The sequence below is a fragment of the Aplidium turbinatum genome, chromosome 9, assembly GCF_918807975.1.
Source record: "Aplidium turbinatum chromosome 9, kaAplTurb1.1, whole genome shotgun sequence".
NCBI lineage: Eukaryota > Metazoa > Chordata > Ascidiacea > Aplousobranchia > Polyclinidae > Aplidium > Aplidium turbinatum.
The window spans coordinates 25,228,847-25,255,338 of NC_137480.1; the positions used below are offsets into that span (position 1 = coordinate 25,228,847).

The window sequence follows — 26,492 nt, forward strand, 5'->3', positions numbered from 1 at the left end:
ACCTTTCATAAGCATTTGGTGGGAACAGATTCGATACATAGCCTACTTAGCTTATTTTGCTGACATGTTCGAAGCATTAAATCATCTAAACAAGAAACTATAAAGTACAAGAAGCAAGATAATTGTGCATAGTGATACCATTAAATGTAATTACTATACAAAGCTAACGCTTTGGAGCCAATGAGCAAAAAATGATACTTTTGCATCACCCCACCATCCACTTTCCTGGTGGGACTGGAGGTAAGTTTAAACGAATACTAAAACAGGACATTATCAGCCACCAACAAAACTTGCAGGAGGAAGCTCATTGATATTTTTTCGAGATAAATGCTTTCAGTGTTTTAAATGAACTTAACAAGAAGACCTTTTATACAATAGGCTATATATGGTGGAGGATAATCTTGAACCAAATCGAGAAGAATTTATAGCATTAAAAAATGATTCTTTTGCCAGAGATGAGATTTTAGTTGCAATGCAGAGGAGTTTTGAAACAGAGTTATCTAGAATTGGCTCAAATATAACTGTAATTGTAATTTAATTTAATTAATTACATATTTTCTTAGAATTGTAATTGAGACTTTTGTTATTTAACGTAATCGGAATTTCAAAAAAATGGTCCAAATTACAATTACATTTCAACAACTGGAAACTTTTACTCCGCAAAAAGGAACTTACTGAGTGCAGACTAATTCGCAACCAAAATATTATATTATCAGATGCAATTCTACTGTCATGATAAAATCAAACTCTAAAAATTATTGATGAACATAAATGTTGAAAAATTTAATTTTTTGGTATTTGAAACGGGTAACTAATTTTATTTGGAAGTAGTTTTGGTCTAACTTGAAAATTTGAAAACAATGTAATCGTAATGTAATTAAAAATTTTGATGGTGTAATTGTAATGTAGGCCTAATTGAGCTGAAACTATGTAATTGAATCAACTCTGATGTTCTCCCCATTCAGGTACCAATCTTCAGAATATTCTTGGTCTTTTCTCGCCTCATTTGTTAAAGTGCGCTTTTCTTGATATGAAATCTGATATACGTTACGCAATTTGTGCTATTTCATTAGACATTGAAGAGCTGGCTGCCAAAACCAAGGGCAACCATCACATTCAATACAGCACGTTTTTTGTTGTTGTTTAGAAAGGAAATATATCTAATTTTCTGCTTAATCTTTTCTGATTAATTTCGGTTAATGTGTTAGCTTTGTTTCAATGAGTTATCACCATTGAAGTCTAGGGGAAAACCTGGTAATCTTGTTTGGAAAAAGAATAAAAATAGAACAAAAGCTTAGGAACCATTGAATTAGGGTTTTTCTTAGAATGGAAGTTTAAATTTACATTATAGTATAGACCAGGGCTTCTCAAACCTTTTTGTTCTGCAACCCCATTTTGAAAAGTATATTTTTATGCCACCCCATTATGCCCATTGCCCAGTAAACATTTTTCCTTGGCCCAACGTTGGCTGACGGTTGTTCGGGTTGGCTGAGGGTAGTGTAGTTTTGCCAACTTTTGAAATATTTTAATTGAAGATACCTTCGAAGAATTGTTTAAGTTTGCTTCATGGTATTCCTTTTACAATTGTAATGGGACAATAAAAATGCAAAAAAAACTTAGAATTAGGAAGTCGTTCTTGCCAATGTTGGTGTGCAGTTGTACAGAACGTTGGGCCAACGTCATTATTTGCGGGCGAACTACGGTAACCCCTCAATTTTTTGACGTTGGCCCAAAGATTTTAAAATAAGTTGGCCCAACTGCGACGAATGGTGCAAGATACGTTGGGTCAACGAAGGAGCACTATTTTACCAACTGTCACACTAGGTTGGGCCCAGCTACAATGTTTGCTGGGTGGGGACATCCACGTTAATGACATTAAAACGGGGTTAGTTTTTTTGTTTCAATTTGCTTTCTTAGTGCTTCCATTGTTAGCACATGAATCTACGAAACCTAACCACTGATCCATAGTCAATTAATCTTGTAACTGCTTTAAGCTTTAGTCTAGGTTCCTTCAGAAACTAGTTGCTAAGCTACTCTGAAATCATAATGCGAGCGGTAAGGTTACTTTTGGTCAGGACGTTACAGCAATGATAGCGTAACAATGCATCAATTGTTACGATTGGTTATATTTTATCGTTCGACATTTCACACCGACTGTTGCGGTCAATTGATATCATGGCAAGACTACAACCTACCGGCACTAGACTAAATTAAACTATTTCATTACGACCCCAAAATGTCATTACGTGACCCATAGTTTGAGAAGCCCTGGTATAGACGTAGGTAGCACGATCGAAAACGCATTCCAAAGTAGTTTCACAAGATTGCGATTAAGTACAAAATCAACGCTCAGTTTAGAAGCGATTACGTTCAAATGTTGTAGAAGCAAACAGAAAATGCATAGAACAAATTCAGCTAAAATATCGGAAGATCAGAGTAAGAATGTAAGATCTCGTAACGTTTCTGTTTTCACAATGCAGCGCTGAAGAACACGGAAGTCGCAGCTTTGGTGTTGTTAGATTTTTTCCAAGTTAGAAGTAAAGCGTGTTGTGGCGAGTAAAGAAATTGAAAGCTCAACAACTTTCACTTTATTTCCCTTTCATTTAATTTGTTTGTTAGTAACGATACCACAAGAAAAGCTGACATTAACTTTGTATTAAATTCACAGCTAGGTAAACGTGATAACTGTAAAGTCCTTTGCTTTTAACAAACGGTCTGTTGTGTTGCATTATGGTTGCATCTATAATACATTATACTTATGTTGTCACAATAGAGACAAACTGCCATGATTGCTGTTCTTGAAAAAAACTTTCGAGTGTTTGCAAGTGAGGCGCCTTCACTTTTCAATTATTCCGCAGTCATAGCCATTCCTTGACAGAACAAGCACCAGTAACTAAGCAGAGTATCCAGATCAGTGGCCAAGGGGTTCCGCCTTAGGCTCTAGTCCTGTCAGGTCTGGGATCGATTCTAGGTTGGGCCAAAACGGTACCGATTGTGTTCGTTCTTGCACAACTCAGTGAGGATAAGTCGAGTAATAATGTGATGACATCGTAAACCTGTTATAGAAATTAAAAATGAGCCCTGTGACTATAAAACTCTAGTAGTTGTACAGCAAGAATATTTGATGTCATTTTGAGCACATGTGGAGAGTTTGTATTTGCATACCCGAAGTGCAAATGCCAAAGAATCAATAATTTTTCAAATTTCTATGCCAGGGTTTTTCAGCCGTGCGCCTTTACAAATGTGATCAAATTGAACAAAATATTAAACTTTTGAGTGAGCTGATAGGTTCTTACTTTGTATTGAGGTGTAACTTCTTTGTTTCAAAAACAATACTTAGGGTGAATTTTTATTTTGTCATTTTTACATTGATTTCGAATCTTTGCTGTCTGGGAGAGAGTAACAGTCAGGTCGCTTATAATACAAGGAACTGCTCTCCAAAAGTGCATCAATGGTGCTTTTTAGTTGAAATTGCAAATAGAGAGCATACCAATACAACCAATGGAGATCTGCTGGTCTAAGAATGTAAGATTTAGTTGAAGGTTTAAGCAAAGTCAAAATTGAACCCCTTTAAGCCATAAGATTAAGTTGTGACGTATTTGGTACAGCCAGGTATGTGCCGCACAGGCCGATGCACTTTTGTTGGATTCAGCAATGATAGTTATACAACATCAGCAACCAGCAACGTTGAAAACATGTATGAAAGACGTACTTAAACTATTTTTGTAATCCTTGTCTAGAACCAAAGCTTCAACGACCTTACATCGTTGCTGAAGCAGAATATTCACTGTAGGTTGAAGAAATCTGTTTCGCACCTTGATATGGAAACGAAAATAGCCATGACGCAAATAGAAACAAAAGTCCAGCCAAAAGGTGAGAGGGGTTTAGGAAGAGATTGTATTCTTTCTCATTTGCTTGCTAGTTAGAAATGTACAACGACGAGGGTATAAATATTCTTATTTGTTTTGCCTGCTAAATTGATATACGACGATATACAGTGGCAAATACTGTACAATCCCTGCAAATACACTCTGGTTGATCCATTCAAAAATCCTAGGCTGCTTGAGAAGTTCCGTCCAAAGAACGACACACTTGAAAATGACTTTAGTTTAGTCATCAAGCGCTTGACTCAAGATCACGCGGCGCTGGTGCTACTCCCAGGGTGTGCGCTTGACTGCATTTCACGACTGCTCTCCATTCAGCGGCAGCTAGTCGATGGATTAATTCTCCGGCAACAACATTTCAATAAAACTACCATACCGGTCAATTGACCGGTCTCGTATTTGGCTCAGTGGTAACCATGGGCGCCGATCCCTATAGGACAGTGGGGACATGTCCCCACCATCTTTTTACATGTCCCCACCATCTTTTTAAATTATTTTTTTATAACGTAATGGTTTCTTTGAAATTCAAGCATCTGTAGCCTACTGGAATCTTTATTCTGAAGAGTCTTTGCCTCAGGCGGCATCAAAACTGAAACCAATTAGTCCCAACAAGATGGCTCACACGTGCAGCTTCTGTAAAAGCAGTGATTGATAATTATAAGTCAGTATTGGAAGTAGCCGTGAGTCAATTTTATTTAAATGTAGCAACAGCTACTAGTTGGCTTTTGAAATCTTTTTCTCGTGGGTCGAGTGTGATTAGGTTATTAGCGGCAGTGTCTGGAACGTTTTAACAAAGACTTGCAAGGTTGCACGGTGATTGTGGCTGGCATGCTTAAAGGTGCTGCACTTTGTAGTGCTAAACTCCACCATCTACGCAGTGAAGAAGAATTTCATCGTGTCTTTGTAAATGCTGAAAGGCTTGGGTTATTGAACCTGTCACGTCCCAAAAAGATCCCAAATCTTCTCCAGCATGGACATGGTCAACCTCCTCAACTTCAAACACCTGAGACGAAATATCGGTTAGAGTATTTTGCAGTCATTCACAGTGCGCAGCAAAATCTTACTGACTATTTCAATTCAACCAATCTTGAGCACTACAATATTTCTGAATTCTACAAAAATCTCCCTTTAGTGGAAAGCTACGATCACATATGGTAGACGATTATCCTGAGTTCTTTCATCCGCCGTTCGACAAATGTTTCCGCAAATGGAACTTGTTGTGCGACTTTTGCTCATTTCACCAGCCAGCTCGTGTTCAACTGAACGGTCATTTTCAACTTTGCGACGTGTCAAAACTTGGTTACGATCTACCATCACACAGAAACGGCTAAATCATGCAATGGTCTGCCATGTGCACAACACAGTTTTCAATTCGATCAACATCCATGGTCTCTCTGAGGACTTCGTTTTTAATTCGCCGGAGACTCGTTGAGGAGTGTTTGGACGTCTGCTGCCCAATGCTGACACTGACAATTAAAATATACTGTATTTGTCCGGCCGACGAACTCAGTTGTTACGCGCCCTGCTCAAGTTCGACTCTCGGGGTGTGCGCTTGAGCAACGCATTTTCATGACTGCTCTCCATTCCGCGGCACCTAGTGAATGGAATAATTCCTCGGCAACAACACTTCAACAATCGGAAAACTTCACTCTGCCAATCTCGGTAACTGGCCTGTGTCAAGAGCCTCTACAAGTATGCGAAACTACAGTACCAGGAATAACCAATCAAGGCTTTGTCAGTTCGAGGATAAAGATTCAAAACCAACCAACCAAATACAGCAGGTGTGGCCAACACGTCAATCGCAATCGATCGGTCGATCGCCAAGTCTCAATTGGTCGATCGCGTCGGGTTTTGTGTTGAAGTTACAAGATTCCTAAAAAGCACATTTTTCAAGCAAAGTGAGAAATATTGTCGATCAACTCAGACAAAATTCGATCAGTTTTTTTTTTTAAGTATGAAAACAGAATACCTGTCAGTCATACTCATACACACTTATACAACACACTTTCTTCCCACACATCTTATGGTGTCACAAAAATTGCTCAGTGACTTCATCACCGACCGGTCGATCGCTAGTAAATAAGAATTTTTTTAGTCGATCCCATTCGACGAGAAGTTGGCCACCCCTGAATACAGTATAGGCTACATCGCATTAGACTTGTACTTACTGTATTTGTTTGTTTGTCAGAACAGACCCCCAATTTTTCTAGCACGCTTCGCTCGTCGCCCCTTCCTACCTTTCCTAGTAAATGTCCCCACCAATTTTACAGAGCGATCGGCGCCCATGGTGGTAACGTGCCGGTCTCAAGATCACGCGGCGCTGGTTCGACTCTCGGAGTGTGCGCTTGAGCAACGCATTGCAGGACGGCTTTCCATTCAGCTGCACGTAGTGAATGGAATAATTCCACGACAACAACACTTCAACAGTAGGAAAACTTCACTCCACCAATCTCGGTAACCGGCCCTTCGTCAAAAGCCTGTACAAGTAGCCTATGCGAAACTGCTAGGAATAACCTATCAAGGCTTTGTCAGTCCGAGGATAAAGATTCAAAAACCAAAACAAGCCAACGGATATCACTTATTGTAGAACAACTGAACAGGCATTACGCAAAACTTCTTCTAATTAAAAAATAAAGAGTTCAAAGTGTAGATACTGAATTCTTGTTTAGCAAATGTCTTTGGTGTATTGATCTTCTCCAGCTAAAAACGTGTTATTTTTACGTATTTTAACGTCGGTAAACGTTGAAACGTTGTAAAAAGACACCTTAGTTGATCATTGGTCAGAGTAGGATAGGGTACGATTAATGTAACAGCGTTGCTTTGTGAAGGTTACACACTTCATACTTTGTATGATTAGACTGCATAAGCTCGCTGTTCTGTTGGAATCTCAATTGATCATAAATTGTGTTTTGTTTCGTTCAGGCAACATTCTAAACGATAATGATAGCGGAGTCGATCATCTCGGACACTCAATCTACGCAGAAGCCTTGTCTGAGAAGATCGATCACGTCAGCACTCCCATCACCATCGGGGTGTTCGCGAGGTGGGGGAGTGGGAAGTCCTTCCTGCTTAAACACGTCAGAAGTAAGTGAAGCGTCATAATGTAATGATGTCGTCACGATATAGGTTGTTTGTGTTCAGTACTACAAAATCATTATTGGACTATATTCAATTCGGTTTGTTTTTACCAAAAACAGTATATGCCAAACATAATAGAGGTCTAGAAATAGAAATATTTGGCATAAAAATAATAATAATCCTGCTTTTATTTGCACCCATTGCAATAACATACACTGCGATACAACAGACGACAGGAAGCAGCGAAGTTACATATAGTCTTTTAGTCAGCTGCTTCCTTTATTTTGGCTTGCCATAAAGTGTCTTTCGCCGAGACACTGCCACGTGCTCTGGAGCGGTGTCGAACCCACGTCCTTTTGAACGTCGCGCAGACGTTCTCACCACTCAGCTACGCAGCCGACAAAACGCGGACGTTATAAATTGCATGACACCAAAACAGGACAATCAGTTTAAATGTGACACACTCGCAACACCTTGTCACTCCCAACATTGTGGCGAGTGACAATAGCTTCCAAGTAGTGGTAAGCAAAAGACATGTAAGTCAGATTGAGGATTCACCTTACTGCGCGAGATGATTGCTTCGTGTCCCGTAATTTACCATACCCAGCATAGGGGCATTCCAAAGCAATTCCAATAGCAGTGCCGCGTGACAACTCGGTGACACATCCCAGCAGGCAACTTACTCGTTATTACATTGTTAGATCTCCTTGAAAGAAGACAAAAACAAGCAGAAATCGAGGAATTTCCACCTTCCGACCGATGCGAGTATTGGCCGATGAGATGCACGTTTAGATTGTTCGTGTTTCTCAGCATCAGTGCAACCATCATTATTGCGTCACTGTGGGCAGTGTCACCTCACATGTTTGTTTCGTCATCAAGATTTCAAAATGACCTCATCATACGCAACGAAACGTCATTTGATGTCACTGAACAGCAAAAAATATCATCCGCTGCACACTTTTGGTTTGATTTCTCAAGATTTGCTGCTCTAGCTATTTTACTCTTCTGTCTCATATTCGTCTGCATTGTTGTATGCGGTAACAATGACTGGTGGTCTTCGCAATTCTTCGCAAATTTTCGCCTGATTTCGTACGTGGCGTTCACCAAACTACCAATCAAAACACCTGAAAGTTCAATCATGAAGCAAGCAAGCGACAATGACGTCAAATTAAAAATGGATGTTCAGAATAATACCGAAGAAGGTTTCAGTACAAGGTAATCACATTCATCTTTCTCAACGAATGTCTTTTCTAATTGGATCACATTTGTTGCTTTTCAAAATTCTTAATGTCCTCTACTGATCTTATTCTATTGTTTCGAGACCTTCGTTTTTGCGTGCAGCTGGCAACACTCACCTTCATCTCTGAAGTGTAAACCACGAAGTGCTTTTCGTAATTCCAATCTTTTCTAAGTTACTTTACTTATGATTCTGGAGAGATGTGACGGCAAATTGTAAAAGTTTGGAGTTTCGTGTGTGTGTGTGTGTGTGTTAAAAAGTCGCTGGGCTTGAACAATTTTCATTCCAACAATCTCGAAATGAAAAGAGGAAAATAAAATAGGAAGAGCATTGTTCCCAGCTTAGATTTCAAAGACATTTACAAACTCTACTGCATCTATATGTATTTTATTGTTAATTGTTATTTTCCAGATACATTTTTGTCAATTTCAACGCTTGGGAATACGCTGGTAGCGACACCTTATGGGCTGGAATTGTTACCAACCTGTCGAACGCGATTGAAGAAGAATTTGGAAGTGTTGCGTCACGTGTCTTTCGTATGTTGAAAGTTGACGCAATATCCCGCGACGTCATCACTGATGACGTCAATTCCACGAAAACAACAATATTTGTGAAGTTTCCAAATTGTTCAAAGGATATTTCTAACGTTAAAGATTCCATGATGGAATTTGGCGTCGTTAGGTATTGTAAGACACTCGAAGACTGGAAAAATTCAAAGTCAAAGCAAAAATCTGAAAGTAATAGTTACAAGAGCTGGTGGGTGATTGACTATTCAAACTACAGAGAAGCTCAAAGAGCTCATCAAGTTCTCGAATTGAAGGGACTAGAAGTCTCTTTTGACTCCCCGAGTATTTCAGATCAACCAAAACTCAAAAATAATTTATATGATAAGCGAAATATAAAAGATGAAGAGCGTTTGATTGGAGGTGACATACCACGGACGTCATCTGGCGTGACGTCATACGACGCGTGCAAAGATCAGTACGGAAACACTCGACACAGCTTTTTCTATCATGCCATGAAACACCCGAAAACAACGTGTAATTTTCCGAATCTGCTTTGGTGGTTTCTGATCATATGCGCGATCATCACCCTGCCTGTGATAACCTATTCCCTGGCTGAAGCTTTGAATTTAGATGTATTTCGGGTACAGAGTATTCTTATTACTTCTTTTTATAATTTTTGAAATTTTTACTTGTAATTAATTTAAAACTGCCAACCTCTTATTGATCAACAAGTGCTTTCCATTTGATTTAATTTTTAGAATTGATGTCTTGGAACTTAGAAAACTTTTTGGGAAGTTCAATCTTGGCCGTTTTGCTTCTAGGTTAGAATTGTAATTTAGACTTGTAGTTTAACCATTCGCATTTGAAAGCCTCTGATTCTGTTTGTAAATACTGTGGCGCGCTCTAAACAACGTTTGTAAGTTAACTACCTGTTCATTGTTTTATCATAATCTCAATTTTGGAGGAGTTTCTTTTGCTTTTGTTTGATCTTCTCTTCATATTTTTCAGCTAAAAAAAATAAGCTATTGCTGTAATAGCCTGGTATTTTTATTAAATTTTTCAGAAAACAAATCCGTCATTTCTATATATAAAATGTAAAAATGACATATTTTGCTTTCTGGGTTTGCTGAGTTGCTTTTTGGTTGGATAAATTCCCAACTGAGCAATTGTGGTTTGTTTTCATTCCAGACTGGCAGGGCAGTCCCAGTGCTTGTACAAGCCGTATCTTGGATGCCAGCCATTGGGGCGGCCTCCTTCGTAATGCTCAACTTTGCCTGGGCTATGCTGCACTCGCAAAGGAGCCGTATACATTCGGCGCTAGATGGCACCAAAGGCAACATGGCTGCTCAGCTTGGTTTTATGGACAAAGTCAAAACAGAGGTAAAAGAAATTTGTTATTAAAAGATCTTAGATCAGGATTTTTTAACTAGGGGTGCACGCACCACTGAGGGGTGCGAGATCTGTGCCGAGGCGATGCGAGGATGCTGAATTATCAAGGTTTGTTATAATATGACGTAAGCAGCAAAGTTGTTTTTACCAGGTTCAACAAAAATTTCGAACTGTAGGCGACTATTACTTTTCAGCCAATCCTAGGATGGGTGCTAGAAGTGATTGGTAATTTCAAGTTGGGGTCGACAAGGCAAAAGGTTAAAAACCGCTGTCGTAGATCAGTTTGTGAAACATCAGCACATTCAAACCATTCATTATTCTTCAATATTGCAGGTAAAGTGCACCACAAAACTACTGAAATGCGCTGAATTCTCTCACAACAAAAAATACAAAGTTATTATTTCAATCGATGACCTCGATAGAGTCGCCTTAGAAAACGTAAGCTACCTTTGAAAGCCATTTGTTATATGGTGAAAAGTAATTTATTGACATTTCACCATTTTTAGGCTCAGAAAATACATTTTTCAACATAGTCATTAACGATTTCGTTGTTTTCAATCATAGCCTAAGTTCAATAGGCGCTACTCGTTTCAGTTGATGTTGCGACAGTTTATTGCGAAATTCAGGAAGGAATTGACATGGTGTATAATATTAATATGTAAAGTAGGCTAGTAACAATGCAAAGCAATTAAACTGCAATGAATTTGAACCAGTAGCCTCTTTTGACAATTAATCATTTAATTTAAACCATTTTTTTACGTTAATTGTTAAAACAGCTTAATACAGTTGAGCCTACAGGTAACGAAACATGCCGGCTGTGTGGCCGAGTAGTAAGTAACTTGCATGACTCTTGAAAGGGCGTTTAAGTTTTCAACCACGACAACAACAATAATCACCAGATAATCACTGTTGAAGAAACTACGCCACTTTTAAAAACATTTTTGTATAACAGGCAAGATACAACAATGCAATAGGGTTGAGCATCATAACAATATATTTTACACATTTACAAATAGTTTTGAAGTCGAACGTTTTGCCTGTCTTTGGTACAATAAAACAAACTCTCTTCGGAAACTATACAGAATTTTTTTTCATAAATCTCTTTGATTATTGGTTTGCAGATAAAGTCAGTATTAGAAGCTGTCAGTATACTTCTGAGCGACCCTTCATCTCCATTTGTTTGCCTCATCGCTGTGGATTCTCGAATTGCTGTGAAGTGCATCGAAGAAACAATAGGAGCAACTCTAGTGAAGAATCATGTTAACGGGCACGAATACTTAAAGAAAATAATCAACCTACCATTCTGTTTACCCGAGGTTGGATTTTTAACTTTAAATCTCCTTAACTTGACAGAAGTATCCCAGACAGCAAAATCCATCATTTTTACATTAATTCAACGTCTGTAGACGTTGAATCGATGTAAAAATGATGGATTTTGCTGTTTGGGATAGAACCAACCATCAAGTAATTTTCCAGATCGCTCGTCCTTGCAAAGAAACCGTTTTTGATGTTTCCTGACATTTCCCTACAAGTAATTTATATCTTTCGTTAGTATCATCATTCTTACTTGTTCACGTAAAATCAAAATGAAAGTCTCTCTGTCTCAGTTTTGACGATGCAGACGCTTAAAAACGGCCTCACACAAAGAGAAAAAATAATTACCAACGAATTTAAATAACCAAGCCGATTATTAAATTTCGTTACATCCATGTTATAAATTATGCATATGGAGAAAATATGATGAAGCAGACACTTACTATGACGCCCTGAACTTTTTAGCATATATACGGCACAATGTACATAATTGAAAGATATGTTGACAAAAAACTGTTCTCTTGCCTCATGAATACTTCCCACCGCATGGTAACGCTAGTGAGTAGTTTTCAAATTGTGCCATTTCAACAGGTGAATCATACAATGAAGAAACACTACATTGCTGGCCTCATTTCGTCAGCTGATAAAACAAACACAAAGAAAATACGAGTATATGCAGAGAAAGGCGACGTCATTGATGGTAATTGGCTCGTTGTTTGTCTTTTTCACTGTTTTAAAATATTGTTTCTTTTCAGCGGTTCCAAGGCTGTGGGTTCGAATAGCCGACTAGCACAACGTTTCGTTTTTACCTTTCAACACTAGGTTTTACTCAATCGTAGGCCTACTCGAGATGTACTGTAAAGTACTTTTTTGTTGTGCAAAGAACACTCCTCGAAACACGACAAGAAAACACATTTTTTAAGTTAGACTTCATGTGACATCACTCAGTATCGAACCCGGGCCAGTGAAGTGAGGTGCCACTCCACTAACCGCTACGCCACTCCTTGTCCAATGCGATTGTAGCCTTTTATGAGTTAAGTTAGACTTCCCGTGTCAGCACCAAGTATCGAACCTGCGCTACGCCACTCCTTGTCCAATGCGATTATAGCCTTTTACGAGTTAAGTTAGACTTCCTATGACAGCATCAAGTATCGAACCCTGGCCGGTAGAATGAGGTGCCACTCCACTAACCGCTGCGCCACTACCTGCCCAATGCAATTGTAGCCTTTTATGAGTTATGTTAGACAAAACCTCGGCTCCAGAACGAAGAAAGAAGCCAGAAGTCCCAACATCCTACAGTTTAGTGAGACTTCCTGTGACATCACTCAGTATCGAACCCTGGCCGGTGGTGTGAGGTGCCACTCCCGCTACGCCACTTCTTGCCCAATGCGGTGGTAGCCTTTTATGAGTTAATTCGTCCATTTGTTTATTTGCCAAGAAACACAGTCATACCTTGTGTCTAAGTTTTGTTAGTCTGTTAACGACAGAATCAAAAACCAATACCTTGAAACACTAGGAATAAAAGGAAGGCAAAAAAGTTATTTCATCTTTTCTTAGGAAACCCGAAGCCTGAAGCAGTGCCTGCCAAAGTGCCACAGTCGTGGGTAAGAAATTAAAATCTGTGCTTTTCATCGGTAACTTTGTGCCTTAAAAAATAATTAATCCACGTGTTCCAGGGGACGTCATAAAGCAGTCGCTGTTGAACGCTGCTAGCCTAATTGTGTATTTAATTGCGCTTGCTTTGTGCTGAAGCCATAACCACTTCGTGACGGAGCATATAAGCCTATTATAAGTGGTCAACACCATTCCTTCTTTGCTTAAAGTTTAAAAATATTTCCTGCAAACGTTGTATCTATGTAACAAAACGACTAATTTGCTGCCTGAGTCCATCCACTCACAACTGGGCAGCACGTTCCTTGTGAATAGCCAACTCTCGCCTGTAGCCAGCAAACAAAGCTTTAATGTCGTTAACGACATTAAATATTTTGTTTGAAGGAAATGAGACCTTTACATGTCAATGTACCGCAGGTGAATGGTAAGCCTCTAACGGACGTAGATGGAAAGGCGCTAACTCGCGGAAGTGCTAGAAGCACTCGTATTCAGAACAGTTTGGCCAATCGGGGAAGATCGTCTTCTGATGTTTCGTCATTAACTGATCTCACGTCATCTGAAATTTCTTGTGATGTCATCAGCAATAAACAGTTTATTTTCGAATGCAGGTGAAAGAATTCATAACAATACTAAAACTTGTGATCATTTTCTCCACACTTCTAAATAATAAAAAAAGGATTAGTTTTGAAGTTAACCGTTTATAAAATAAATAGGTAGTATTAACATATTTTTGTATTACAAAATTGGCAGGTTTATTTGTTGCAATTATTCAACCAAAATAAATTTAAATCTATTTTGACAATATGAACCTGTTGGAAGGCAAACGTCATTTAACATGACTTATAGTGCCATTGAAACGTTGTAATACAATAGTATTAAACTTTTTTGGGGGTAGCAAGGTAAAATTTTGAGGGAGCGATTGCCTTCCCGTGGCTACATCTCTGGTTTATGTTCCTCCTGCCTTAGAGTAGCCTAGTAGTTTATTTTTTCATAGTTCAATACAGTACATTGATGACTACATTGTTTAATACATTGTTACTTACTTGTTGTGACAGTTTAATTTATTTCAGACAATTTTTGTATTATGACGACATGGTGCAGCGTCACCTGGAGGGAAATCCCCGCAACATCAAGAGGATATTCAACGTCATATCTCTGACGTCATGGATCTTGTATTTTTACGAGAAACAAGTAATTATTCTGTTATTACTTAATTTGTCTGTGATGACATCATGAATAGACTTCCCGTTCATCTTGTGGTCACTTAACCTTTTTTTCAGCGTTTCAGTTTTTTAAACCAATTTTTGTATTTTCAGAGAAAAAGTCGAGATTTTCTGCAAAGAAACGCAAGAGAAGAAAGTATCATGGGATCTAGTAATACGCAATGCTTTGAGGCTGAAGGTGGTGCGTTTAAACTAGTCTGCTCCAGCTCCAATATAATCACATTGAGACCACATGCATTCAGTTCAGCAATCCATGGCCCTAAAAAGGGCAGTAGGCATTTCTCTCTAGAGCAGCTTACTGTTTGTAATCATGGACATGGGCATAATTATGGCGACGTCCACACTCATAACCATGAAAGAAATCAAGGGCTATAGTCAAAGTGGCGCCACATGCCTGTTAACCAAAGGCGTATCATCCACATGCTTTTGAGTGGTGTTGAAAGTGCGAATGATGGTGAATCTCAATGTAGCACAACGGTTGTTTCTTGATTGAGTAATAAAGTTAGAGGTTGTCGCCTTCAAGGAGCCAGAGAATTTGAAGAACCACCTCATAGTCTGTTGATGTTGTGCATTTTTTTAAAAAGTGTCTTCCTTTGGGGGCCGATGATCTCATTGGTACTGGCCCAATTATCCTCTTAACTGCCTACGTCACTCGCCAAGTCTCCAGGTTTGTCGCTCATTGATTGCATTGAATTAACATGACCTGCTTTGGGGAAATTCCCCTTTTTAGGGTTGTATAATATTGTTTGTATTGTTTTGTATGCAGTTGCAACGACAAAGTCCTTCGCACACGATTTGGTGCTGTGGGTCGTATTGACTGACCAGTGGCCATATCGGATGAGCTACTTGCTTCAAGTCATTGAAGACTCTGACCACAGACACAAGAAAGAAAATACTCATGAAAGCATCGAAGATACGGCAACGCTGGTGGATATTTATATGTAAGTTCGATTAAGTATTAGATTGAAATTTATTGATTTAAACATAAAAAATAAAGGCAAAATTCATCAATTAAAATAGTAGAATAACCCCAAGAAAATTGTTCCAGTGTTCTTAGTTTTCGGCCATTAAAAGGTTAGGTTGAGCCAGGTGGAAAAGGTAAGGAATCCAGTTTTCATTTCGAAGCATCTACGGTTTGCGAAGATATTGCAAGAATCATGAGGGCAATCCAGGCATTTACATTTCCAACCACTTTGTTCTATTTGTCAAATTGTTGCTCATTAAACCACGAAACCATTGGTTGAACAATTGAACATGTGACAAAACTTAAAGTTACTTAACCCATGGCCACCTGGAGATGCGGCCTGATTTGTCACATTTTGCAGATTTTGATTACAGCTACTGTTAGTGCTTGACTAACATTTTTAAAGATGCTCTTATTTTTTGCGGTTTCCTAATGACATAAAACTTTTTTGTTGCCTTGGGGAAGCAATAGCAAATAGAAAAAGTAAGTTGAAAAACGCTAAATCAGACTGTTATTGAAAAATTAACAGTCTGACTAAAATCTTCGAAATCTAATTTTCTTTGTTTTTCAACATGTGAAGATGTTAAAACCTATTGTGTCATCTGGGGAAAAGAGTAATAAAAGTGTAAAAATCTAATTTTTAGAAAAATTTATTTAAACGTTCACCCAAAGTTAGAAAAACCTGGAAATTTCTGCAAAATGTGACAAATCAGGCCGTGTCTTTAGGTGGCCATGGTTAACCTATAACCTATCTTAACGCAACGAGGCACAAACACTTGTCTATACTTTGTGATAGCCTATGTGACTTAATCCGCAACAAGGTGGAATTTAACTGAGCAAGCGATTTTCCATTTTTTGGCTAAACTATAACTTTTTGTATTACAGAAAATTTGTCTTGCCGGAATTGAAAGCTCTTCGACCAGAAGACGACAATGATTCTTTGTTGTCTTTGGACTTCAATCAGGAAATCTTCAAAAACTTTTTGCAAGAACTGAAGTCTTCAAAGAAGATCTTCGATAAAGCAAAAGTGAAGTTACTGAGGGAAGTCACGATAAACCTCGATCAGAGTTTGCGTCAAACAATAATTTATCAAAGAGAAACTGCAGCGGATATCATTGCAAAGGGACCTAGAAAGGATGTAACATCTTTGTCTGAACATTCCAAAGATGTCGAATGCTATAGCGACTCAGAAAAGCCAGAGCAAAGCGACTGTCGCCCTTCTCTGCCACTCAGCAATGAAGAAACGGATATAGAAGGAACGATACGTTCAGCTGACGCTGCGAAACTTTCTGCTACACCTGCTGCTCAAGTTTTGTTTGGTTGTAAAAACGCAAAATAAAATACCTTTTGTTGTTTCTTTCTCATCGTCTTTGCTGTATTTTCATCTTTGTCTTTGAAGTAATAATCTTAGGCTATAACGTATATGTTCATTCTCATCATCACCATCCAAATTTGGTTTTGTCTCCATTCGCGGGGGGTGACCGATTCTTTTCTTGCAACGATTGCCTTCACTCCTATTCTCCATCTCACCTTCTTCCTTCAGTCCAACTTTGTCTGCCTCATTCTTCACCTGTTTTTTCCATGTTCTTTTGGACGTCCCCATTTCTTATTCCCATCTCCTTTCCACCTTCAATCTATCTTCAATTAGGCCTACCTTCATTTTAAATTAATTTATTGTGAAAATTTTTGTTTTCGGACATAAAAAGGCTCCTTAGGACCTTAATTCTGGCAGTTTCACATCCTTGAATCTTTAACGCAGACCCGGTCACCAAGATAAAACAGAATGAAGTTTCCGCTTTTTGACATTATTTTAGCACTTTTAAATTATTATTGAATCTGCTGCATAGAGCTAAATAGAGTGAGTTGTCTTTGAAATGCTTTGTTCACGCACACACCCCGAGAGTTAAACCCTGTTTGCTTGGTCTTGCTATTTTTACATTCTGAGCCATATCTGGGGGATTGTCCGATGGTCTACTGAGATTCTTATTAAGCTGCTAAAAATAGTGCGAGCTGATGAAAATATATGTTTAATGTTTCCATTTATTTATTTCAAATTTTCTTTTCTTTTTGTTTCGTGCATGCTGCTGATGCCATGTCGATTTTTTTCAAAGGCTGCGAATCTTTCTTTACCAATCGAAGGGTCAGTCGAGAAGTTCTTACTTAGCCTACATATCACTCTTAAGACAATGGCAGTTACTCATGCAAGGTGTCGAGCAGCCAATGTGTTAGATCTACTTGGGCATCCAATTCAAGCAGACCAAGTAGCCTACAGGTAGCCTACACAGTTTGGCGCGCAATAAAGTGATGATATTGTCAACGGTGACTTGATTACGGTTTGTTTCCTAACTGATGTTTTTAACTTTCTTTTTTTAATTGTTTGTTCCTAATTGTTTTTTCCTAACTGTTTGTTCCTAAATCGTCGTCGTCGTCGTCTGAGCTTCTGGGGCCGAGGGTCTATCCTTTTACCACCCCAGATTCACGATGTTCCCGGACTACACTGGAAGGCTGCTAGAGAGCAGCCAGTCTTTAGTTTCATCATCCATGACGCGCAGACCTTCCACTCCGTTAGGTGGCTTGAAGATGACAGTCATTGATGATGTGGTCTGCGGTCTGTTCCTCGGCACCACATTCACAGGAGGAGGAAGAAGCCATTTAGTCCAGTCGTTGAAGGGTTTTACCTTGACTTAATTGGTGTAAAGCTGAAATTTTGCACATTGGTTCTGTTCATTATGTACAATGACCAAAAAAAAATCCCCGTCAAAATTTTTTGGTGAAAAAAAGTTATCCGCTATTTTCGAAATTCCGCCATTTTTTTCAAAATGGCGGATATACAATTACTGAATTATTCAATTTTTATGAAATTATAGTTAGTGTTGGTGCTCATTTAAAAGTAAATTTTATACTGCAATTATTTCACACTGGCAAAGTTTTGGTCCACCGTGATTGCCGGAGGAAGTTTACGGATACACGGAAAAAGAGTTCAGAAAAAATGCCTGCAAAGAAATTACCGTCTGTGACAAGGAAATTCAAGCTTCTGGAGCCTCCAGTAGGCTATACTGCGTCAAAAAGGTGCTGATAGAATTAATGCTGCTAGTACTAATAGAGGGGACAATACTGTTGCGACAGCTGGTCGAAAAGTACACATAGACTGTCGTAAACGTTATACCAACCCAATCGATATACACTGCAGCTTAAGACGAACAGAGAGGAAAGTGGGTCCTGCCTCACGGGGAAACAAAGTGTTCGAATTTTTGATGGCAATTTCCACAGTAAGACTCATTGTTTGTTTTGTGGGACTGGAGTTCTCACGGACAGACCTGGCTTTAGTTTTGTTAAAACAGATGTTTTTGCAAGGACTATATTAGAGTGTTGTGAGAGACGTTCTGACAATTGGTCATGCGCCATGAAAGGTCGTATTGAATATTACGGTAGCGATTTGCATGCTGCAGACTGTTTATACCATCATTCTTGTAGTGTTAATTTTATATGTGGATTTAACGTACCCTTGCAATGCGGCAGAGTACCTGAGGCAAAACGTCTAAAATCTGGGCGACCTAAGGATGAGGAACAGGACCAGGCATTTCTAAAGATGTGTTCCCATCTTGAACGGAATGATGAAGAACAGTTAACGATATCAGACCTCAGATCTAAAATGAAGGAGTTTTTAGCAAATGATGATTGCCTTCCTTAAGGATCAAAATATCTGAAGACCCAATTATAGAAACAGTGTGGTGAATCTATTTATATAGCTGAAGGTCAGGGCCTTCATTGCATTGTCACTATGAGAGAGAAGACATCCGAAATCCTCCGATCTCATTACCTAAAAACAAGACATGAGGATGATGAAAAGTCACAAAAGAGAGAAATAGTTAAAACTGCGGCAAGGCTCATCAATAATGGTGTTCCAACTGTTAATGATCACTATCCAAGCACAGACGCACTCCTAAATAATAATAATAATCGTGTTTCATTTGCGCCCAAGGCGATACATAACATACAATGACACTGCGATCACAGATGTGATAGCCTACAACAGACGACAGGAGGCAGCGAAGTGACATATAGGCTTAGTCTTCGAGTCAGCTTCTCTCCTTATTTTGGGTTGCCATTAAGTGTCTGTGTCTAGACACAGTCGCGTGCTCTGGAGCGGTGTCGAACCCACATCCTTTCGAACGTCGCGCAGACGTTCTCACCACTTCGCTACGCAACCGACACTCAATCTCGGTCCTGAAGACGCAGAAGACATCCTGAAGCGCAGAAGGCATCCTGAAGCGCAGAATACATCACTGGCTGGTTATGTACCTTTTTCTCAGGATCAAACCCTGAGGAATATTGTGAATGGTGTTGTGGCCGAGAATGACGTTAATGTAGGCATAAACAAACGAAAAATGATCGACTTGATCAGTAAAACACTTCGGGGTAGTCAAAAGGCTGCAAAGTGATCAATGTCCCAGGGGATGCTGATGTTCCGATTGTGAAGGCTACTGTTGTTAATGTAATGTCATACTCGACAACGTTGATTGAAGAAGACACAGATCTGTTGGTCCTGCTTCTTCATTATGCGCAACAAGCAAACAAAGATCTATATTTCCGTTCCGACAAGGAAAATGCTGACAAAGTGTATCAAATAAACGAACTGAAAATGGTGATGGGTGAAGAATTATGTTCCCAATTACTTTTTCTACATGCCTACACTGGATGTGACACAGCATCAAGAATCTTTGGTGTTGATAAGCAATTTGTCTTTCACAAGCTGGTAAAGGGTGCTGCTACTCTGAAAGACTGTGCCAATTACTTCCTTCTTCCAAAGCAGACAGCAGCATCCATTGTGAACAAAGATTGTCAAGCAATGGTTGTGATTTTTGGGGGCACGCGGACGGATTCCCTCTCGTCATTGCTACAGATTACTAATAAAAAAGTAGTCTCTTCCCAATCATTTGTGACGCCTACCAGAACGCCCAGAACGCCTACCACCTACTGAGTCATCGACAAAATTTCACTGTCTAAGGGTTTACTACCAAATAATGGTCTGGCTAGGACAGGAGGTGATATGGAAACTTACGGGTGGGGTTGGAAACTGGAAGGCAGTCAGTTTGTGACAACAGAGTCGGACATGGATGCTGACCCAGATTCCCTCTTATAGAACCTACAGCAACTGTACAACTGGCTGTAGCACTGCCAGGTGGAGCTGTAGGCAGAATAATCTACCCTGTACCGCATCATGTGGACAGTGCAACTTGATGCCTGTAACAATACGTACAATCAGTCATTACTGGATGAAGATGATGACCAGGACTAATTGATGGAGGTTTTTACGTAATTTAACGTGGAAAGTAACCGCTCACACATCATTGGCCAGTTGTTCAATTTTAAGTTATCTGTTATTTTTTCTTGCCTTCAACCGCACTACAGTATATAACCTTGTGAAGTTTTATTTTGAATGTTATTCGCTCTGAGGATGCGCGTTCTCATGGTGCGCAAAACGTCAGTAAAGCAATAAACCATCCTGTTTGTTGTAGCTTTTACTTTCAATTTCATCAGATGAACGTTGCAACTAGTACTAGAAGCGATAATTGTCCTAATGAACACCCAAACTTTTCAGTATTCAACTGAATGTAAATAACTTAATAAGTGGTCTGCCATTCCTGTACAGCCAATGTTTCACGTTATTGGTTTTGTTTCATATAAGTCTTTCCATTAAACTAATGAGTTAATTTCATTTTCAATTGTTTTAATGAATTCTTTACCACCTTAAGCTGAGGGATAGACGCCAGAATTAAAGCTCTAGCATGAATATTAAGTGAATTATTGTCATTACACTGTTTTGTCGGCCATCTTGAAAATGACAACTTTCCGGTGCTCTGATTCTCCTAGATTTTTAATATATTATTCTTGATGATAGCCTAAATAGGCCTACTAGAAAAAACCTTTTGGAAAACCTTTTGTAGAAAATTTTTTTTGTTTTTAAATTTTTGTTTGAAAAGTTTGTTTATCCGCCAGTTTGAGAAAAAAATTGGCGGATTTTCAAAAAAAGCGGATAACTTTTTTTCACCAAAAGATTTTCACGGGGATTTTTTTTTGGTCAATGTACATAATCAACAGAAGCAATGTGCAAAGTTTCAGCTTTACACCAATTAAGTCAAGGTTCGACCCTTTTTTTCGCTTCAACGACTGGACTAATTCCCCATTGGTGCATGGTTGAGCGGAAAAGCCCGACGCCCGTACGGAGACGGTTGAGGCGCACCCACGCCTGTCTCTGTAGTGTCAGGCCGATTGGGCGTGTGTCGGCGATGAATGAATGGAGTCTGGTGGTGCTTGACCTCCATTCAGAATTCCATTTATGGTCCGCCCAAGTAGCCGCAGAGATGTCTTGTTCATCAGCTTCGTTGATCAGAAGCCGAGCGGCTGGCACGAATGGGTGTCTTGATTTCAGTCGGCGGGGGTGCCCGTTTGGGAAAGCAGAGATCTTGTGGTGGAGAAGATGATTAGGCTCCAGTGCCCGTCGACCGAGGGACAGAGTGGCTTCTTCGCGACGAAGCTCAGCAGGTTGGATGCCAGCGAGAATGGGGAGATTGTCCAATGGTGTGGGACGCAGGCATCCGGTCACTGTGCGCAGGGCGCTGTTTATGGCAGTGTCGATGTTGTGGCAGTGAGCACTGCGGCACCAGACAGGTGCACAGTACTCTGCTGAAGAGTAGACAAGGGCTAAGACTGCTATTCGCAAAGTGTCAGCCCTTGCCCCCCAGCTAGAGCCTGCCAAGCGCTTCAGTAATGCAGCGCGGGATGTCAGTTTCTTGCGCAGTGACACCAAATGGTGGCGGTATGTGAGCGATCTGTCTAGTGTCACCCCAAGGTACCTTGGCTCGGGGCAGAAGGACAGAGGTTTTCCGTTGTTGTCAGTAGCTCACGATATGTTTGTAAATGTTTGTTCCTAAATGTTTGTATTTCCTAAATGTTTGTACTTAATCGTTTGTTCGTAACTGTTTTTTGCAAAGTGTTGGCTCCTAATAGTTTGTTTCTGGTTGTTTGTCTTAGTGCTTGACCTAAGTGTTTGTTCCTAATTGTTTTTCCCTAATAGCCTAGTGTGTTTCTAACTGTTTGCTTTAAATTGATAAACCGATGATTAGGTTTGTCTCTCTTGCCACATTCACAGACCACAGCAATTTTCAACCTTCCCTTGGAGATATTCAAGTTACGGCATTTCTCATTTTTTCAAACTAATCCTTCTTGCTGAATGACATATAATATCAATAATAATTTATTTCACACCAGTTGGGTGTGTAGCGGACGCTGCTTTCAGCATGTCCACCCATACACAGCCATCAGTGGGATGGCAACATTCCTGGGCAAAGTCGGCAAGGAATGATAGGACACGAGGTCGATTACGCTGCTGTATTGCTTACTAACTCAACTCAGAAGATCAATGCTTGCTCACAACGTAATTGTTTATAGTTTTTAATCTTCGATCCAGCAACACAGAAAGTAAAGGAAAACACCGGAATATTAAAGCTCCACCACCAAACAACTGGATACGAAATGTCGTCGCTGCTACATTAACAATAAACTGATCCAAACGTCATCCTGGCAGTGCCAAAAATAGAAAACGGTAGCAACAACGAAACTGAGATATTGCTTTAGAATTACCAAGACTGATTTCTTGATACTGGTTTTAAGTTCTGACTTTTGATATTGCATTCAACTGATTTCCATATTGAAAGAACCGACTTTTCATATTGAACAAAAACTCAACAAACTATTGATTTTCACATAGCAAAAACTTAACACACTCTGATTTTTACATGTTGTAGAACTCTACAAAAGACTAAATTTCACATAGCAAACGACTGATTGATTTAAAATCATGAGCTTAACTTCTTTAAGAAGGTACTAGTGTGAGATTGCGAGTTTTACATATGATCACACAACGCAACACGACTGCAATTCTACATAACGATGAACCAAGGTAGGAGTTCGGCATAGTGACGTTGATTACAGAAGTTGAATTCCCGATTGCTGAATTGAATTCCCGAGACGTGCAGTTATGCGCTCAAGGCGGAGTCTTCTGGAAGATTCTAGTGACGTGTACGTGTGACGTCAGAGACGACAGAGCTCTCTGGCGCTACAGGTGCAAAGTAGCGTCAATAAAAAGTTCCCATAATTGGCGATTTTCAGGCAAATGTCGCAGATCTTTCAGGTTGTGCTTGCTGGTGAGAGATCGAACCCTTCGCATGAATGTTTCTTCTGGTCTTCCTTGATTTCTTTCCCTTTGATCAGTTTTGATAGGCTAATAGAAGAGAAAGAGACAAAAATTTTTTATTTGTCTGTTGTGAAAATGATACGGTACAAACTTAAAATAATCAGTGCGAGAAAAAAGAGCACCTTGAAAACTAAATTCCACAACAGACAGGAAGCAGCGAAAGACTATATCAGTATTCGAGTCAGCGGCTCCCCTTGTTCTTAATGTAGCCTAAGTTAACAGATGCCAGGCATCGGTAAACATACCTTTAAAATACACACAAACAAACAAACAAACAAACAATAATAAACTGTCTAATTTTTGCAATGCAAAAAGCATGCTTGCGTCAGGAAAACACAGCATAAGCAAAATACATAGAAACAACCGCACTTCAGGCTCCTCCATCAACCTGCAGAAACATTACGATGACACAGTTTGACAAATCACGAGCTTGACATGAGTTAGTTCATAACTAGTTTAACCCAGGCAGCTCAGACGACCTGCCTGCAGTGGCGCCGGCAGGGGGGGGGCAGGCGGGGCAGCTGCCCCCCCAATGTTTTGGGCATCATCTTTTTAATTTTTTTTTCTTTTTTAATACATATTAATATTATTTTTTTAATATTTGGATCCCAACCTCAAGTAAGTCAACTCAAGTTGCAAGGGGGGGGGGGGGGGGGGGGGGGGGGGGGGTAAAAGCTCTCTCTTTAAAAAAACGTATGGAAAACCTTGATGACTAAAGTGTACAGTAGATAAAAAGATTTTCTACAGAAGCAAAGATATAGACTTTTTAAATTTTTAACTAACGTCACATTGATGTAGAAAAATAACAACCTGTTAAATTTTTGATACCTCACACTCCCATGACTTCTTCCGCGTGCATTTTGGCATTGGTTGCTGCAGTGATTCTTTCACTTAAATAAAACGTTTGTTTTAGCAGTTTTGAGTTGTTCGATTCTTAAGTTGTAAAGGAGACTCAATTTCTCCAATATTTATCATTTATGTTTCTTCTTTAATCTCAGCAGAGTATAAAACTTGTAAAAGTTTTTCATCCATACGACGTCATGAATGAAATTATATCTCAAATCGGCGTAATGACGTGACATCATCTAAACATTTTACCGAATAATAAATTAACAAATTCGATCGTCAAAAGTGGTTTGGTGGTGGTAAATATTACGTAATGAAAAAAATGTGATAAGGTTGGAAGACATTACGTCATGTATTTTCAATACAAATATGAAGTTTAAAATTTATTCTTTTGTTCATAGTCGTAATCCTCCTTCAAAGTGGTACTACAAAGAACAATTTTCGATAAGGGGGGCATCAAGAATAAGTCGACATGGCTTTTAACCCTTAAAAGGTCGGACCCCTGGAGTCTTGCTCAGTTTGGGGGGGGGCTGTCAATTCTTCTTATGGTTTAGGAGTGATATCTCTGTTATTTTGGCACGGTTTCAAAATTTGGGACTCACTTTGTAAAATTATTCACGCTGAGCATATCCGAAAATTAAAACTATGTGAATTTTAGAACTGCTCATATACGTTGAAATGTTGAGGTCACTTATGAGTGTAATTTGTAGCGTGAGTTTACACATTATTTTTTGGTAGAGTAATGAAGAACGTGCATAGTAATGTTGTGATTAATTTTTTTTTATGTGAAACAGTTAGGATTAACGAGACATGGACCAAATTAATTACTTTCATCCAGCTGGTGGGAAAATGTTTCACAATAGAATATGAAATATTTCAGAGGATGTGCTGAGAAATGCCTTATATCTTTCAATTTATAATCTTTATTCGCTCAAAATTTCAGCTCAATAGAGGTGAATAAAAGTTAGGAAAAGTCAAGAAATCCCGTAGTCGCAGCCTCAGTGGTTTTAGAGATACAACTGTTGATACAAAAAAGTTGAATTGACAGCCCCCCCCCAACCTTCAAAGGGTTTGCATTGAGTCAACAGATCTATGCCTTAAGGTTTACGCCAGCTCCGGAGATCAGTAAAATATAAGGTTGTCATCTTCAGTGCAACAGGACCATTGATTGATTGGTTTAGTGAGGATTCGTAGTCCCATTGCTTTCATTTTGAGTGGTCATACTGATTTTCAATTTATTTCTACAAGACGTTACGTAATAAAAAAATATATAACTAAGGTTGGAGGACATTACGTCATGTCTTTTCAATTCAAAATGAAGTTTAAAATTTATTCTTTTGTTCATAGTCGTAATCCTCCTTCAAAGCGGTACCAAAGCGCTGCACAAGACCTTCTGGCAGCCTCTGGTGGAAGCCCTAGCAAACAGTGGTACCACGCGGCGTGGTGTGAACAATGGTCAAGCAGCACGTCCCCACTTCGCCAAGTATTCAGATCCCCGTCCGAAAACCAGATGGGACATGGCCTCTCTAGACTTGCCTCATCAAGGCGTAACCGTTTGCTCACTGGTGTTGGACGCTATGGTGCAGACATGTTGCGTTGGGGCTTGGCAGAGAGTGCTGCTTGTGAGTGTGGCGAAATGCAGACGGCAGCCCACATTATCAAGGATTGCCGGCTATATAGACCACCCCATGGTATGGAAGGCCTAATTTCCATCGATGACGACACCAGGCAGTGGCTAACCAACGGATGCCTTAACATATAGCGACAATACGAGAGAAGAAGAAAGCGGTACCGTATTACAAAGAACAATTTTCGATAAGGGGGGCATCAAGAATATGTCGACATGACTTTTAAGGTTTACGTCAGCTCCGGAGATCAGTAAAATGTTAAGGTTCTCATTATCGTGATTGTAAGCCGCGGGAAATTTTTTCTCTAAAAAACAGATTCCCGGGAAGCTAAACAGTTTTTCCAGCCCTGGTAGAAAACAAGAGAAATTAAATAATATACCACTGTCTTGCACCAGTGGCGTAGCCAAGGGAGGGGGGTTCTGGGGTTTCAACCTTTCAAATTGAATTTACGGATGTTAATACATTGTTTACAAGAAAAGTTTTAGCCTATGATGTAATTTCTCGTCAAACTGTGCAAGGACTTTTTCAACTCAACTTTTTCAACTCAATAACTTA

The 26,492-nt window shown here is 39.4% G+C and overlaps 1 protein-coding gene across 2 annotated transcripts; it reads left to right on the forward strand.

Moving 5' to 3' along the window:
• The first annotated feature begins 3,825 nt into the window (after positions 1-3,825).
• Positions 3,826-23,392, forward strand: LOC145777704 (uncharacterized). 2 transcript variants are annotated; one of them, XM_082589140.1, is made up of 16 exons: positions 3,826-3,873; positions 6,807-6,968; positions 7,664-8,177; positions 8,611-9,346; positions 9,894-10,085; positions 10,428-10,532; positions 11,216-11,410; positions 12,000-12,108; positions 12,966-13,012; positions 13,437-13,627; positions 14,090-14,210; positions 14,336-14,423; positions 15,009-15,183; positions 16,092-17,624; positions 22,290-22,482; positions 23,332-23,392. In XM_082589140.1, exons 1-14 carry the CDS (start codon positions 3,840-3,842, stop codon positions 16,543-16,545), a joined length of 3,123 nt encoding a protein of 1,040 aa, XP_082445266.1. In that variant the 5' UTR covers positions 3,826-3,839; the 3' UTR covers positions 16,546-17,624; positions 22,290-22,482; positions 23,332-23,392. The 2 variants fall into 2 exon arrangements, with proteins under 2 accessions (XP_082445266.1, XP_082445267.1); XM_082589141.1 differs by having other exon boundaries at positions 14,336-14,420.
• The last annotated feature ends 3,100 nt before the right edge of the window (positions 23,393-26,492 follow it).

Bases quoted from the DNA above. Each gene is read 5' to 3' on its own strand.
- LOC145777704 (XM_082589140.1), top strand. From the start codon at position 3,840: ATGACGCAAATAGAAACAAAAGTCCAGCCAAAAG. The intron at 6,969-7,663 runs GTAAGTGAAGCG...TTACATTGTTAG, and splicing joins CCTGCTTAAACACGTCAGAA to ATCTCCTTGAAAGAAGACAA. The intron at 15,184-16,091 runs GTAAGTTCGATT...TTTGTATTACAG, and splicing joins ACGCTGGTGGATATTTATAT to AAAATTTGTCTTGCCGGAAT.